This window comes from Podarcis tiliguerta, assembly GCF_965153285.1.
Source record: "Podarcis tiliguerta genome assembly, chromosome: 1".
Taxonomy (NCBI): domain Eukaryota; kingdom Metazoa; phylum Chordata; class Lepidosauria; order Squamata; family Lacertidae; genus Podarcis; species Podarcis tiliguerta.
Genome location: NC_139534.1, coordinates 101362643 through 101377066, shown reverse-complemented (window position 1 = coordinate 101377066; position 14424 = coordinate 101362643). Strand labels below are relative to the sequence as shown.

The 14424-nt window shown below is 41.5% G+C and overlaps 1 protein-coding gene across 2 annotated transcripts in view; it reads left to right on the top strand.

The window, feature by feature from the left end:
- EGLN3 (egl-9 family hypoxia inducible factor 3) overlaps positions 1-13691 on the top strand; it is a 39744-nt gene extending 26053 nt beyond the window's left edge. For both annotated transcript variants that reach the window (XM_083453323.1, XM_083453324.1), the window contains exons 2-5: positions 3353-3472; positions 6276-6412; positions 8302-8375; positions 9922-13691. In XM_083453323.1, the coding sequence (XP_083309449.1) occupies positions 3353-3472; positions 6276-6412; positions 8302-8375; positions 9922-9959 (369 nt within the window). In that variant the 3' untranslated portion in view covers positions 9960-13691. The remainder of the gene's footprint in view (positions 1-3352; positions 3473-6275; positions 6413-8301; positions 8376-9921) is intronic.
- Positions 13692-14424: the final 733 nt, after the last annotated feature.

Here is a 14424-nt window from a genome sequence, read left to right as displayed (position 1 = left end):
CTAAACCACCAATTGTGTTTTTATGTGGCGGTGGGGACGAAAGGAAGGGTGGAAGAGATGTTTTGCCTGCTGTTTCCTTTCTTGTATTCTAAATCCGAGGGTTTAGAATATGAATCCAATAATATCTCTCTGGGCAGGACTGTATGAAGTATCACTGAATGGACATGGCACTATGCCAAGATTGTTTCCTTTGTATAGCCGGTGTGAGCTGTATGCTGCCCTATATTGGCCCAAGATATCCAATGGTACATATATTAATTTATTCATATTTTCACCAATCAGTACAAGCAGATGAAAACCATGTTTGATGCATTACTGTATTTTAATATTTTGTTGGAAGCCGCCCAGAGTGGCTGGGGAAACCAGCCAGATGGGCGGGGTATAAATAAAATAACAATAACAATAATAATAATAATACTTTTTTAACCTGTTACCAAACTACTGGCAATCAAGTCCTCCTCTCTACAAATCTATATTATTTAGTGAGAGAACATTTGTGGTAATGGAAATATTATGTGTTTGAAGAAGATAGAGAATACATATCAAGTTGCATTATTCCAGGTCAGGTTAATTGCATACTAGTTCAGTTTTATCTATCCTGACTGGCAGTGGCTCTTTAGAGGCTCAGGTGGAGGTCTTTCACATCACCTGCCACCTCAGTCTTTTAACTGCAGATGCAAGGCATATCATAGAGCTGGAAGGTGTCCCAAGGGTCTTCTAGTCCAACCCCCTGCAATGCAGGAATTTCAACTGAAGCATCCATGACAGATGGCCATCCAACCTCTGCTTAAAAACCTCCTAGGAAGGAGAATCCACCACCTTCAACTGTTCCTCATATGACTAGGTCTCCAGACCCTTGATCACCTTGGTTGCCCTCCTCTGCACACATTCCAACTAGTCAATATCCTTCTTAAATGGCGGCACCCTGAACTGGACACGGTATTCCAGGTGTGGTCTGACCAACGCAGAACAGAGCAGAACTATAGAACCTGGGAGCATCTTCATGCAGTGCATGCACTCTTCCACTGATCTATGGTTACTCCCATTGCATCTTACTTCAAAGCTTCCTCACCAGGTTGTGGCACCACCTGCCTCCGACCCAGGGGCTTCTAGGTGAGCACAGGTACCCCTTCCCCCACAGAGAGGTGAGGTGAGAATTTCCCCTTGTAACTATGGACACCTGCCTCTCCAGATTAGGAGACACTTGGCCTCCAGCAAGTGGTGGTAATTAAGATAATCAGGAATGACAGCCTCAGGCCTCCGATATTGTTCCAGTTGTAAAAGCAGACTGAATGAGTACGTGCCGTGAAGAACCTCCTTTTCCTGCCCACCTGGAACGCAACATGCATTCTCCCTTGTCTTCAGTTGCGCTTTATGGTGGGTGTTTCAAATTTGTTGGTCTGGTAAACTAAACAAAAGGAGGACTATTGGTGTATTGAAAATATTCAGAACAAGAAGTGTAATACAGTATGTTTGGGCCAATTCTGCAGCTCAGCCTCAGACAGCAGACACATATACCATGTCGGCGTAGTCTGATAGATTTGATAGATTTGGAAAGCTCAGCAAAAGAGCCAAGAGCGACCTCAGGCTGTGGAGATTTGCTCCCTTCAAGGTGTTTAGATATAAAGCAGAAAGAAAGAAGGAAACTATCACTTGAGCACTTTAAAAGAAAATGAGAGTATATGGGAGAACAGTATGTGATTATGGTACCTGAAATAAGTGGCTATGGGAAAGCATTTAGAAACGCTCCTTTGGATATGGCAGATAATGAAAATGGAGATAATCTTTAGAGCATCACCATTACAGCCTGTTTCCTCGCAAGAAAACATGCCCTGTTGTTATCCACACCTGGCCAACTCTCAGTCCTGTACTCTGAAACCACACCCTGAAAGTTCTCCTTGGAAAGTCCCAGTAAAATGAAAGTGATCTATGCAAGTGCTTCTGCACACCTTCCATTCATTTCAATGGGATTTGCTCAGGAGAACTTCCCAGTGGATTGTGTCGTTTGAAAATCACTTGAATAACTTAGGGCTGAGAACTAGACATTACACAGAAATATATATATACCAAACCCTCTAGTTTCTGTTATCACCAGTAAAAGCAGCTTTGGAGTAATTTTTGGAGGATAGAGCTATTGGCAGTTATTAGCCTTGAGGGTTGCATTCTGTCTCCACTGTGGAGGCAGACTGCCTCTAAATTGCTGGGAATTTCAAGTGGGGGGAGTACTGTTGGACATGAGTCCTGCTTTTGGGCTTCCCATAGGCATCTAGTTAGCCACTGTGAGAACAGGAAGCTAGACCAGATTGGTCCTTGGCCTGGTCCAGCAGGACTCTTTGTTATGTTCTAATGTGAGTAAGAAAAACTGTATGCATGATAGGTTTCTGCTTGACGTTGCCCCTTCATGCCATTTCCTCCTCTTGGTCTGCTTCAAATGCATCACAATTTTGGCGGTGATGGAAAGGTAGTTGCCACTGTCAGTATAAGCATTTTCATGGCATGTCTAGTTTGGCCCCTTGAATCCTAGCACTGTAGCACCAGAATGGACTATAAAGTGACCATACACCAACAACCTGTGCTTACACGGTGCTTGCTTGAATTTCGGGTGGGGCGGATGTGCAGACAGGACAACTTCAGGCAGGATTGGGCCAACCATTCCTACACTAATACTGCAGAATTTTTAAAATGTATTTTTAAGGTCTCTGCCAGCACTTGATTGACTATTCCTCAGTTTCACCTGCTTCTAATCTCCAGCTTAAAATTATTTACGAATCAGTTGAAATGAGAATGAGTTTCACATTCTTCATCCAGGAGCATTGCTTCTTAAAAGCATTGGTTTTACAGGAGAATGGGGTGTGTGTGAATAATCTTGTTAGCACCTACAGAAATCAGTCTGTGATCAGTGGCATTGAAAAGCTTGGCATTGTTTGGGTCATGGCAAAAAAGAGTAAATAGAAAGTTTAAGAAAAAAGTGGAAACATTATTTGGGGGGTTTGTTTATTCATTTTTTAATTAAAAAAATATTCACTTAATTCTATTGGCATCTGCAAATATTTTATCCATTTCTCTTCTACATTATCCCCTTATTGCCATTTTATCTCGTTCATATTGGTTTTCTCATCTCAGTTTGGTATCCTCTTGATTTCAGTTTGTGTTGTGCGCTTTGCTTGCTTCTGTGTCAATTATCATTGATTCCCAGGGTGGGGTATATGTTTCTCTCAACAGTTTTACTGTGAGCGTTCCATTGATGTTTGCTGTTTATGCATTTTAAGTATTTTCTTCAAAAAACAAACTATAAAAGATCCATGAAGAAAAATCTAACCAATGTTCATTCTCTTTGCCTTTCATCGCTTAGGCAATGGTAGCCTGCTACCCTGGAAATGGAACTGGCTATGTGCGTCATGTAGACAATCCCAATGGCGATGGGCGCTGTATCACCTGTATTTACTACCTGAACAAGAACTGGGATTCGAAGGTAGGAAGACGGTGATATTTTGAGAGGCACTCAAAGCTTGCCTTCTGCATTGTCCTGCTTTCTTACTCTTTAACACTGTATTGAACTGTGTAGAATGTCTTCAGCCAGGAGTAGCAGGTGAGATGGACAGTGCTGTGGACAGCATTTTTGTTGCCAGGTGGACTCTGTGGTGCAACTTAAGTGCTCTGACATCACTGATGCACTGCTCCACCCCACCCCACCCCAGAATGTGGCAGTGCCACCATTGCCATGAGGTGATGCCAGCTGTGATCCGCTCCTGGCCTAAGCCAGACTTCCCCAATATAGCACATCCAGATGTTTCAGATGACAACTTCTCTCAGCCTCGTCTGGCACACCTAATGGGAGTTGTAGTCAAAAACACCAGGAGGGCACTAGGTTGGGAAGCAACTGAACCATAACACCATTTTGTTACTGGATACATAACCACTGTTTACAGTGAGCACAGGGAAAACGTGAAGCTAAAATTCATTTCCTTGTTGCATTATTTTTATTTCCATTTGACACACAATTTTTGGAAGGCAAGTAGTTATTTGGAGGTTCTGGGCTGAGGGTTTAAAGAGATGGATAATGAAGGTTTTAGCCTGATGAAAACAAAACAACACCGCAAAGAAACAAATGTGCTTTTGGCAGCTGAAGCAGATTACGTAAAGAATCACAGGATAGTTTGTAGTCCTCTCATCCTTTGAACTATCCCTCCCTCCCATGAAACAACCTTTAAAGAATGCTAAAGGAACAATTCTGCTTATGAGGGATTTTTTTTTTTTTTTTTGTCTTGCGTTATGCAGAAGGAGGTTGTGCAAACTTGTATTTTTTCATTATCGGGTAAGCCTCGCCCTCCATGCCTTAGCCTAAACCTCATAAATAGCAGTGTATTTGCTAACATACCTGTTCAGGGCTTGGAAGCAGTTTGCCATGAAGAGAAATGAGTTGGCATTGTGCACTTAGGATCTGTCAAAAACATCAATTTTCAAAGCCCTGAAACTGGAAAAAAAATGTCTTCTACAGTCAATAGCAGTGCCCAGCCCTCGTGACTGACAAGGAAATATTGACAGAATGGCCCAGCTTGCACATCGTGGTAAAACATTGCTCACTTCTATTCTCTTGTCCTGGGAAGAAGCAAAGCACAATCCCTGGCTTAGTTTTGCAGCTGAACTGGGGATTGTGATTTGTTTGCTGCAAAACTCCAGCTCAGTAATCCAAGAACAAACTCAGCTACTGATTGTGGTTTCTTGGGAACAAAACAAGCCATGATCCCTGATTCGGACATAACACAAAGCCAGGCATTCGTGGCTTCAAGGAGCGAAATAGACCATAAAGGTGTGATCGTGGTAAACCATTGATGTGCAAACCAAGCCAGTAAGATCCCAAACCCTCTGAGTTAGGGAATAGAAGAACCCGGACTACATTTTCTTAGAACTCTTTTCTGCTTAGAGTTTTATTTAAATATAAGTAGTATATAAATTGCCCGAGCGAGTGAAATGAGTTGCTGCCTCCTGGGGGACTCATTATAACTTGCAAGCTGCCATATTATTAGGACCAATTCCCTAAAAAAAATTTTTTCTTAAGTATACACAAAAGTCTCTACAAGTGGCAAACACAAGTATCGTATATGTAGCTCATCAGGAGCTATAATTGGCTGCAATCCCCTATTGAAATGTGTCAACCTGGACTTATTCTAGGAGCTCAGAGGTGGCTGGAAAATGCTTCTAAACTCCACCATGTTTTTAAAAGGCCTTAAGGCAGCACAGGTTGCTGCTGCCTCTCCACTTGGTTGGCTGGCAGATTGTGGGACCAGAGACGGCTTTGATGTCTGCGTAGTTAGACTCTTCATCCAAGTTTTGGCATTTCCCAGGAGGAAAATGTACCTGCCGTTTCCACTGATGCTTCCCACGCTCCTTGTGAAGCAAAACTCTCAACCAAAGTGACAGTCCTGTGGGTGTGCCCCATGGCTTACAGTTGGGCTGCTGTGTAAGTGCCAGTAACAGGCCTGAGAGCAATAAATAAACAGAGAGGAGTGGGGGTAAATAAAGCCCCCTGGTTTGGCGTACCAGAGACAAAACAGTGAGGAAACTCTTTCCCCATCTGTGCTATGCATTTAAAGCCGTGTCATATCGCTTCAAACAGCCATGGCTCCCCCTGGAGAAAACTGGGAACTGTACTTTGTTAAGGGTGCTGAGAGTTGTTAGGCGATGTTGCTTCCCCTCAGAGAGCTACAGTTATCAGAGTGGTTTTGCAACCAATCTCTCTCCTCAGGGAACTCTGTGAATTGTTGCTCTGTGAGGGTCATGGGAGCCTCCTTGGCACTTTTAACAAACTAGATTTTACTTTTACAACAGTGTCCCACGTGGAAGTTTATGGGGAGGGGCGGGATCCGAAGAGAAACAACCGTATATGCAAGTGTACACTTTGAAATATTCTCAAGAATCAAGCCTCGCTTGCAAGTTACAACGAACCTGCCAGGAAGCAGCAACCTTTTTTAAAAAAAGAAAAGAAAACCAAACAACACCACAAATGATAAGACAAGCATTCTATAAAAAGAAAGGATAAATAAAGCTGTTTCTTTTCTATCATGTGCCTAAACAGAGTTATACTTCTGTATTTATCCTGTTGGCAGTCAGTCATCATTCCTAAGCCCATTAACGGAGCTTCTCCTCCCAGAAATATTTTTCCTTTTACTTTACATTAAACCTCCCCTTCTGTTTCTCAAACACTTATGATTCACAACCATATCTTAAATTTTCTTAAGTTTTAAAATGAATGCTGTTCCTTTCTCTCTCTCAAGCTACATGGTGGAATTCTACGAATATTCCCAGAGGGCAAGTCCTACGTAGCAGACGTTGAACCTCTATTCGACAGATTACTTTTTTTCTGGTCAGATCGAAGGAACCCACATGAAGTGCAGCCCTCCTATGCAACAAGGTAAAGAAGATGTGAGTTAAAACAACAACAACCATTGGATGGTGCCCAGTTGTGGCATCTGTGAGTGGAATGGACTTCAATTCTGGCACTCAGGCTACCCCTGCCTCTCCCCGTTTCATGTGTGCTCCCCAAATCTGCCCTGGAGAATTGAGGACCCTCCAGAGCAGATTTGGACACAACGTGGAAGATGAGGAATAGGAAGAGAACATTTGCTCATGTGACAGTGGATTTCATCCATGGATATTTTGCATTTTTATGTCCTTGCTCCCAAGATAGACAGCAATTGATTGGTTTTAGTTGTTGGATGGGTGCTCTGTTGATAGTGAATTGGTTGCCCCACTCTGTTGATTTTATGACTGAATTGTGGTTCAGTGGGCTTTATTGGTTTTGTTTATTTTGAATATTGTTTTAATTGTGTATTCTTTTGCACATCACCTAGAGAAACATTGTTATTCCAGAAATAAATAGTAAATGGGTTCATCTAATGAGTCATCAGAGGAGGCCTCCATAAGGACTTCCTCTTGCACAACAGGGCTTCCCCCCTTCTCTCTACCCCCCCACCTGCAGATGGACTCATGCCAGCCTTGATTCATTATCTTTATTTTTAACCATAGCTTCTTCTAATGCCATATTTTATGCTTGTGAGGAAATGACTTAATGATTTTTCACATTTAGAGTAAATAAAAGCCTTGAATGATGGTGATTTGCATATGCATGGTTTTGTGTAAAGCATTATGCAAATTAATGTTGACCTCTTGGCTCAACATATGATTCCTATTGTGCTTCTGGGTGCTGAACATGTTGTCCAACCCTGTTCAGAAAAGTACCTCCAGCTGGCAGATTTTTCTAACCCACCTGGGTCTGGTGCATGTAAGCAAGCACTTCTTTCAAAACAGCCCCATAAAGGTTGAGGTATATAGCAAATGCTTTGTTGACAGTGGCTTTCCATGTAAATCCTGGCTTGGAGGATTGAGACCTAAGTTTAATGAGCCAAAATAAGCACAAACTTCAGGCACCTGTTTTGCTCCCCACTTTGCACAAGCAAGCAAGCAAACCAACCAACCAACCAACCAACCAACCAAGAGCCACAATTTGCTGTAGTTTCTGGTTCTGCCCAAACCAGGAAACTCTGGTTAATAGTTTTCATACAAGCCAGGATTTGGAAGCCAACTTTAGACCATATGACTTCATATTCTAGCTTGTTTGGAAGCTATCAACCATAGTTTCCTGATTCCGACGTAAAAGGAAACTATGGCTAGCTGTGGTCCCTGGCTCATTTCATCACTTGTGCAAAAGGAGGGGTGAAATGGCTGCAGTTAGTTGTCTGAAGCTCCTGTTGACTTGAACCTTTGCCTGCCACCATTATTTCCCACATCCCTTTGCCACTGTTTATGCTGCTGCTGCCATGATTGCTCTCACTGATCTGGGCATGTGTAAAATATTTTTGCTCATGTGGTTCTTTCTGATGGCATTTTTACGTTAGTGACACCTGATGATCTTTGCTTTAGACAGTGTACTAGGTAGCTATAGTCCATTATTTTCATATTTCATAATATTGCCATAAAGAACTTCGAGACAACTTAGGTTACCTGTTGTATGCTGTGTTACTCTCTAGATGTGTCTATAACTGGATGGAGATGAAGGCATAAAAAACAGCTGTATTTGTCTGCCTATTTATATCTGTGTGCCTTGCATGCAAATGAACAGAGTTGTGATGTGCATGCCTAGACTGTCACCTACTGACCAATTTGGCTGCTTATTAATATATTTCTAACATTGAAGTGAATCACTGTTTCTGTATTATTATTATTTATATGAGAGAAAAGTGTAGTTTTCTCTTCTCTCAGGGTAGCATTTAGAGACTTAAATCGATTTCCTCTCCTTTACAGGTATGCCATGACTGTGTGGTATTTTGATGCTGAAGAAAGAGCAGAAGCCAAAAAGAAATTCAGGAATTTAGTTGGTATGTTCATTTATTTACGACATCATCAAATCTGCCACCCATCATATTGTGATATTACAAGCTCCCTAGAATTAATTACATGGAACTCACCTTAGGCCTGATACAGGAATTCAATTCGTATGTGAAAATAGGTTTCTGCCAGAAGATGTACTGTATAGTATGCAGCAGCCTGTCTGCATTCCACAGTTTGGGCAATGCAGTCAGAGTATTTATCCCCCATGCAGAAGCGTCTCTGAAACTGTTGCATCTTCAGAATGAGCAGTTTGCTCACAATCTTCGACCGTGCCTGCCTTTCCCTTGATTGGCCACTGGACTTTAAATCAGATAATATAAGTTTATAAGTGAGCTTCAAAATATGTAATGGCCCAGTTCACACGTCACACCAGTCCATAGTTTAGAACAAACTATGGTTTAGTGTGAGCAAGCAGCATCTGGCTCATGCCTTATTCCTGCTGCCACAGCTAGACCACACAGAGTTTGGCTTCTCATGTTGCCTGAACTGGGGGTTGTTGGTTTGTTTCCTCCAAACAAACCATGAGTGGAAAGCCAAGAAACCTTGGTTACCACTTGTGGTTTGTTTGGATGAAACAACCCACGAGTCAAGTTCAGATGACACCAACCAAACTCTGGTTTGTTTCCTCTCTAGCAAGGCAGAAGCAGGAGTATGGGAAGGAATGACTCTGGTATGTTTGAGCAAGGTGCACCAGGATGCCACTCCTTCACTTTAAACCATGGCTAGGCAAACTAAGGCCCAGGGGCCAGATCTGGCCCAATTGCCTTCTAAATCTGGTCCACGGACAGTCCAGGAATCAGCATGTTTTTACATGAGTAGAATGTACCCTTTTATTTTAAATGCATCTCTGGGTTATTTGTGGGGCATAGGAATTCGTTCATCCCCCCTCCAAAGAAATATAGTCCAGCCCCTCCCAAGATCTGAGGGACAGTGGACTGGCCCCCTGCTGAAAAAGTTTGCTGACCCCTGCTATAAACCATAGTTTGTTTTAAAATATGGCTTGATATGATGCGGGAACCAGACCAAGATAAGGGAAGTGTAGCTGCTGCTGCTGCTGCTGTTCTGGATGATGTGATCTCATTGTGCCAATGATGTGGAGGGTGGGTGGGAAAATTTGAACCGCAATGACATCACATCTCAAATCATCTTAGAATGAAACATTTGTTGTGAAGGTAGGAAAGATGCAGAGAGGGGCAACCATACATTCCCCAAAACATTTAGTTTCCGCCTACTCGGATTTCTTGTGTTGTCATTGCTGATTTAGCATTTGAGAGATCTTTTTTTTTTCCAAAAAAAAAAAGTACAGTTGTGATAAGCAGCAAGACCAGGGTTTGGTTTTCAAGCATGTGGTGGTATAGTTAAGACCACGAAATTCTGGGTTCAGATTCCTGCTACTACAAACCCAAACAATAAGAATGTTGCCATTTTCTCTAGGAAGGATATATAAACTCAGATATTCAGTATGAGTACTGTGTTGGCCTGCCTGCAACATGTATTCTGGCATTTAATCATATATTTGGTCTTTCATTGTAGATGCAGGGAAGACAGAAGCAGTTCTCAATGAAGACTGAACAGAGGGATACCCAACGTAATTCCTTTTAATGATGATTACGGGACTGTTTTGCAAGCAATAAGATCCAAAGATGTGGTCTGTTTCCGGTGATTACTGGACTCTCTTCTTGCAGAAATGCACTAATTTTTTGGGCACTGTCTAGCATTTGCCTATTACAGTGATGGTACTCCTGGCAGCTTCCTACCACATCCATTTGGCATAAAGCACCCCTCTTTTCTACCTGCCTTTTAAGTGGAGAATGCCACCACCAGGTGTCGTTTTTTAGAAAGTGAAGAATATCACCCAGCCTGGTGCTAATGACAAGACCGAGTTGGCAATACTGGTAATAAAGATCCTAAGCATTCGCAACTGTTGGGGAAACCTGAGTCTTGATTTGCACTTTATGTACGTTTTTCTAGTTCAATGGGAAGGATCCCTCTCTGGCAGACTGCAGATGGGCAGCAACAGAAGCAATCAGGGATGCAAAACGGAACTACAGTACACGTCTGTCAGGAGCCAACTTCATTATGTTCAACGTGGGGCCTTTGATGGGCCGCCTTGTCACTTTGCTGCACAGGCTATTGGCTTCACCAGCCTATATTGTTAACCCCCCCCCCCTAAAAGGATAAGCCTCCCACTTCCCATAAAATTGCCTGGATTTTATTCATGTTGCTAAAGCCAAGCAGCAGCAGCGTTCCATTGCTCTGCCTTTTAGAGCCCCAGGACAGAGGTGGAAGCATTTGAGCAGCTGTCGACTGTTTCCTTTTCCCCCTCTTCTTTTTCTGAAGTATGAATGATCTGTCTATACACATTTTACGAAGCAGCCACCTCCTACCCAAATTTGTAAACCTTTTTTAAATAAAAAAAAAAAGTTGATGATAAACTGAATGCATATATGCTAAGAATTCACCTAGTCAAGCTTTATTTTTATTCTTTTAAAACTGATCTTCCAACTGCCACAATTTGAATGATGGAAACGTAACTCTGTCTGTTTTTTTTTTTTTTTTTTTGACCTGGCAATTGCATGGCAGGATAGCTGTGGTCAGATACAGAATGCCATCCTGAGTCACTTTACATCTCTGATTTAATTTCTACCCTAACATTAATGGAGCTCGGATTGTACAATTGAATCTCAAACTTAATCTCTGTTGTTTGTGAGTCTATGAGGAAGTGTGTTCGATACTTCAACCTTTACAGCTCAATCCTAAAATTTGTTGTGCCAGCAAAAAGTGTCAGATGGGACGTACGATACTGTCTGTACCTACGCAATATCATAGCACATTACCTTGCAGGCAGGCATGCTATAAAAACATTTTGGACTAAGGTTCATAGTCTCTGTGGTGCCAAGTCATATCCCCACTGCAGGTCAGATGTTTGTGTATTTTTATTTCAGGGTATGTTGTGATTTGTGTGGGGAGAAATTACTTGGTCCCAGGTTTTACATTACTGCAGGAAAATATTTCCTTCCTGCATTTGAGCCATGAATTGTGCTGAGGCAGGATTACTAATTACCAAGCACAAGTTTTCTTACCCTAGTTTCACTTTTTTTAAGGAGAGAGAAAAGAAAACTTTTTTATTCTCAGTAACAGAAACCTAGACATTCAGCACTTACCATAGATCATGCGTAGTATGGGAGCAATACAATGGTTATTTCCCTCAAAATCGTATTGTTTTCACCAAAGTATGTAACACAAACAACACATGAGTATAAATTCACTCATTTCATTGATACCTATAGCAATGATGTGAACCTTGCTTTGTTCTTCCATATGTATATATTTTCTTCCATGTTCCATATATTTCCACAAACTTAATTGACACAGGCAGTTTGCTTTTTTCTTGTTCATACAAGCCAACATTTTCTTCAGTGTTTTCATTTTGTGCTATTACTCTTTATACATTTAAATAAGGAATGACCATTATCATATTCCCAGACAAGCACAATGCTCTCCCAGAACTAAAGCCCATGAACAAGACTAATATTTAAGCATTGCTTAGTCTTAGCACATACCTGTGTGTGTGTGATAAATATTAAGCCACTTAACAACACAGCATGTAAAGGCAATATGTTTTGTAGCAAATTAACAGTTGTTTCTTTAAGGGAAAAAAGGACTCTCTTGCTGCCATATTTGAAGTCTGAATTTTAAGATGCTCCTGAACGAGTCCATGTCCTCAGGTTCCTGTGTGATCAAGATGGTTTTATGCATTTTGGTGGGATTGCTGTGTGACTTCAACACAAAGAGCCTGCTTAATTTCAGAAAGAATTGATCAGCTCAAATTAGACTTCAATAGATAAAGCGTAGAAGCTGATTCATCCCATCTGTGCTAGTGAGTGATAAAACCTCCCCCCTCACAGATAACATAAATAGCTCACATCAGTTGAAAAAGAACTATATTACCACACACTTTTATAAAGCTACTGTCAGTTTCGTTGTTCTGTATGGGACAATGACAATAAAGATTATCGTATTGTCCTCACCACTCATAGATAAGTAACAGCCTGCGTGCTCATCTTTCTTAACTCCTAAGCATCTAAAAACTTGAAAATGCAGGAATACTCAGAACTATGGTTGTAAGCGTGGTAAAGTATTTGAATGTTTTAGTGATGTTATATTTATGCAAAATTTTGGATACTTTTCAGATTATTACAAAAATGGGTGAACTGTTTTGAATGGTTCTGAATTCTGTTTCAGCAAACAGTCTAAGTGGTCTATTAAGAAATGGTGGCAGCAGATCAATGAAATAATTGGATCAAGCTAAAAAGTATTGATGGTTGAGTTTTATATGAGTGAAATATTCACTGCTGGTATCTCAACCAAACGGCGCCAATTGGACATGGGAACTGGAAGGGGTGTGAAATAATTCCAGTGCCTTTAGTAATAATGTACGATTATTAAAGTATGATTACTAGACATTTGAGTTTCACCTCAGATGCTCTTACCTGAGGTCAAATACTGCAATTCAGCATTGCGTGGAGTGACAGCATAATACTCCTTATATGAATACATGGTGTGTGTACCATTAAGAGCACAGGATTCCAGCCTTCATTGATTAGTCTAATGTTTGACTCAATTAAATGCATGCAGCCCAATAATTACCTTTCCAAATCTGTTTCCTTTGCACATCAAACACACCAGGCGAAGTTGCTGTTCAAAGCAATTGTGTTTGCTGTGGAATAAACATTGGGCAAAAATGCCAACTTTCTTAAAAAACAAAAGAACTATTCCTATGAGTAGGCTATTTGTATTTTAAACCTGGATGCCCATTTGTAGACTTCCTGTGCTGAAAGACTTGTGGTAATCTCATATTCCTCCAGTGTTTCCTTTGCTCCTACGAGGTAGCAACTTCAGGGGAGTGGGGTGGAGAGTCCAGAAAGTGTAGTCTTTAATTTGCATCTCGTACGAATGTTTTGTTCCATACTCACTGATTAGGTTATTTTTGGTATTTTCATAATAATTGATTCCTAATTTTGCTTGCATGAAAATTGTATCCATTTGCTGGCAAATCTCTCTCTCTCTGGTTTTCGCTTTTTACACCTGTGACTCACTCCCCAACAATCTCTGGGAGTGCATTTTGGACATACCTTTTGCCAGGCTACATGCTGGTCATCGTTACTGGCAGGTGGGCCGATTACTGAAACATTCTGTGGTATTTTGCTGTTCTCCCCACATTTTGTGTTCATGTTAATTTAAAAAATAAAAATGTGGAAAAAAGTGTTTCAGGAGTCAATAAACACTGGGTCATACCATCATACTCTGTACTGACTCAATAATTCATTTCCATATATTCCTATTTTCTATGGAAAATCTGGGAGCATACCTTGGTTTATAATGCTACAGATTTTATCAGCGTGTGAAGTCTATCATGAATCGTTGTGGCTGGACTTGGGCGCTGAGTCAATAGGGGGTTGCAACAATGATGTAGAATGGAAGGCGAGAGGCCGGAGTGTGTGTGTGTGTGTGTGTGTCCCAGTTTTTAATGTTGCACAGGGTGCCGCTGGAATTTGAGACCCCAAGGTCTGCCGCTGGTCCCATTAATTCTTTCCAACACATTATCAGGCTCTGGCTCCTTCCATTCTGCAATTCAACTACACGTCTCCTCCATTCAAAAATAAAAATACAAACTCCACTTCACAGAATCACAGACTTGTAGGATTGGAGGGACCTATGAGGATCATTCTAGTCCAGGCTTCTTCAGCCTCGGCTCTCTAGATACTTTTGGCCTACAACTCCCATGATCCCTAGCTAGCAGGACCAGTGATCAGGGATGATGGGAATTGCAGTCTCAAAACATCTGGAGGGCCGAGGTTGAGGAAGGCTGTTCTAGTCCAACCACCCGCAATGCAGGAATCTGTCACCCAACATGAGGCTCAAACCCATGACCCTTGGATTAAGAGTCTCATGCTCTGCTAACTGAGCTATCCCTTGAACCATTGATTTATGGGCAGTACAGTCCAAAAAGGGATATGAGGCAGTGGAACTACT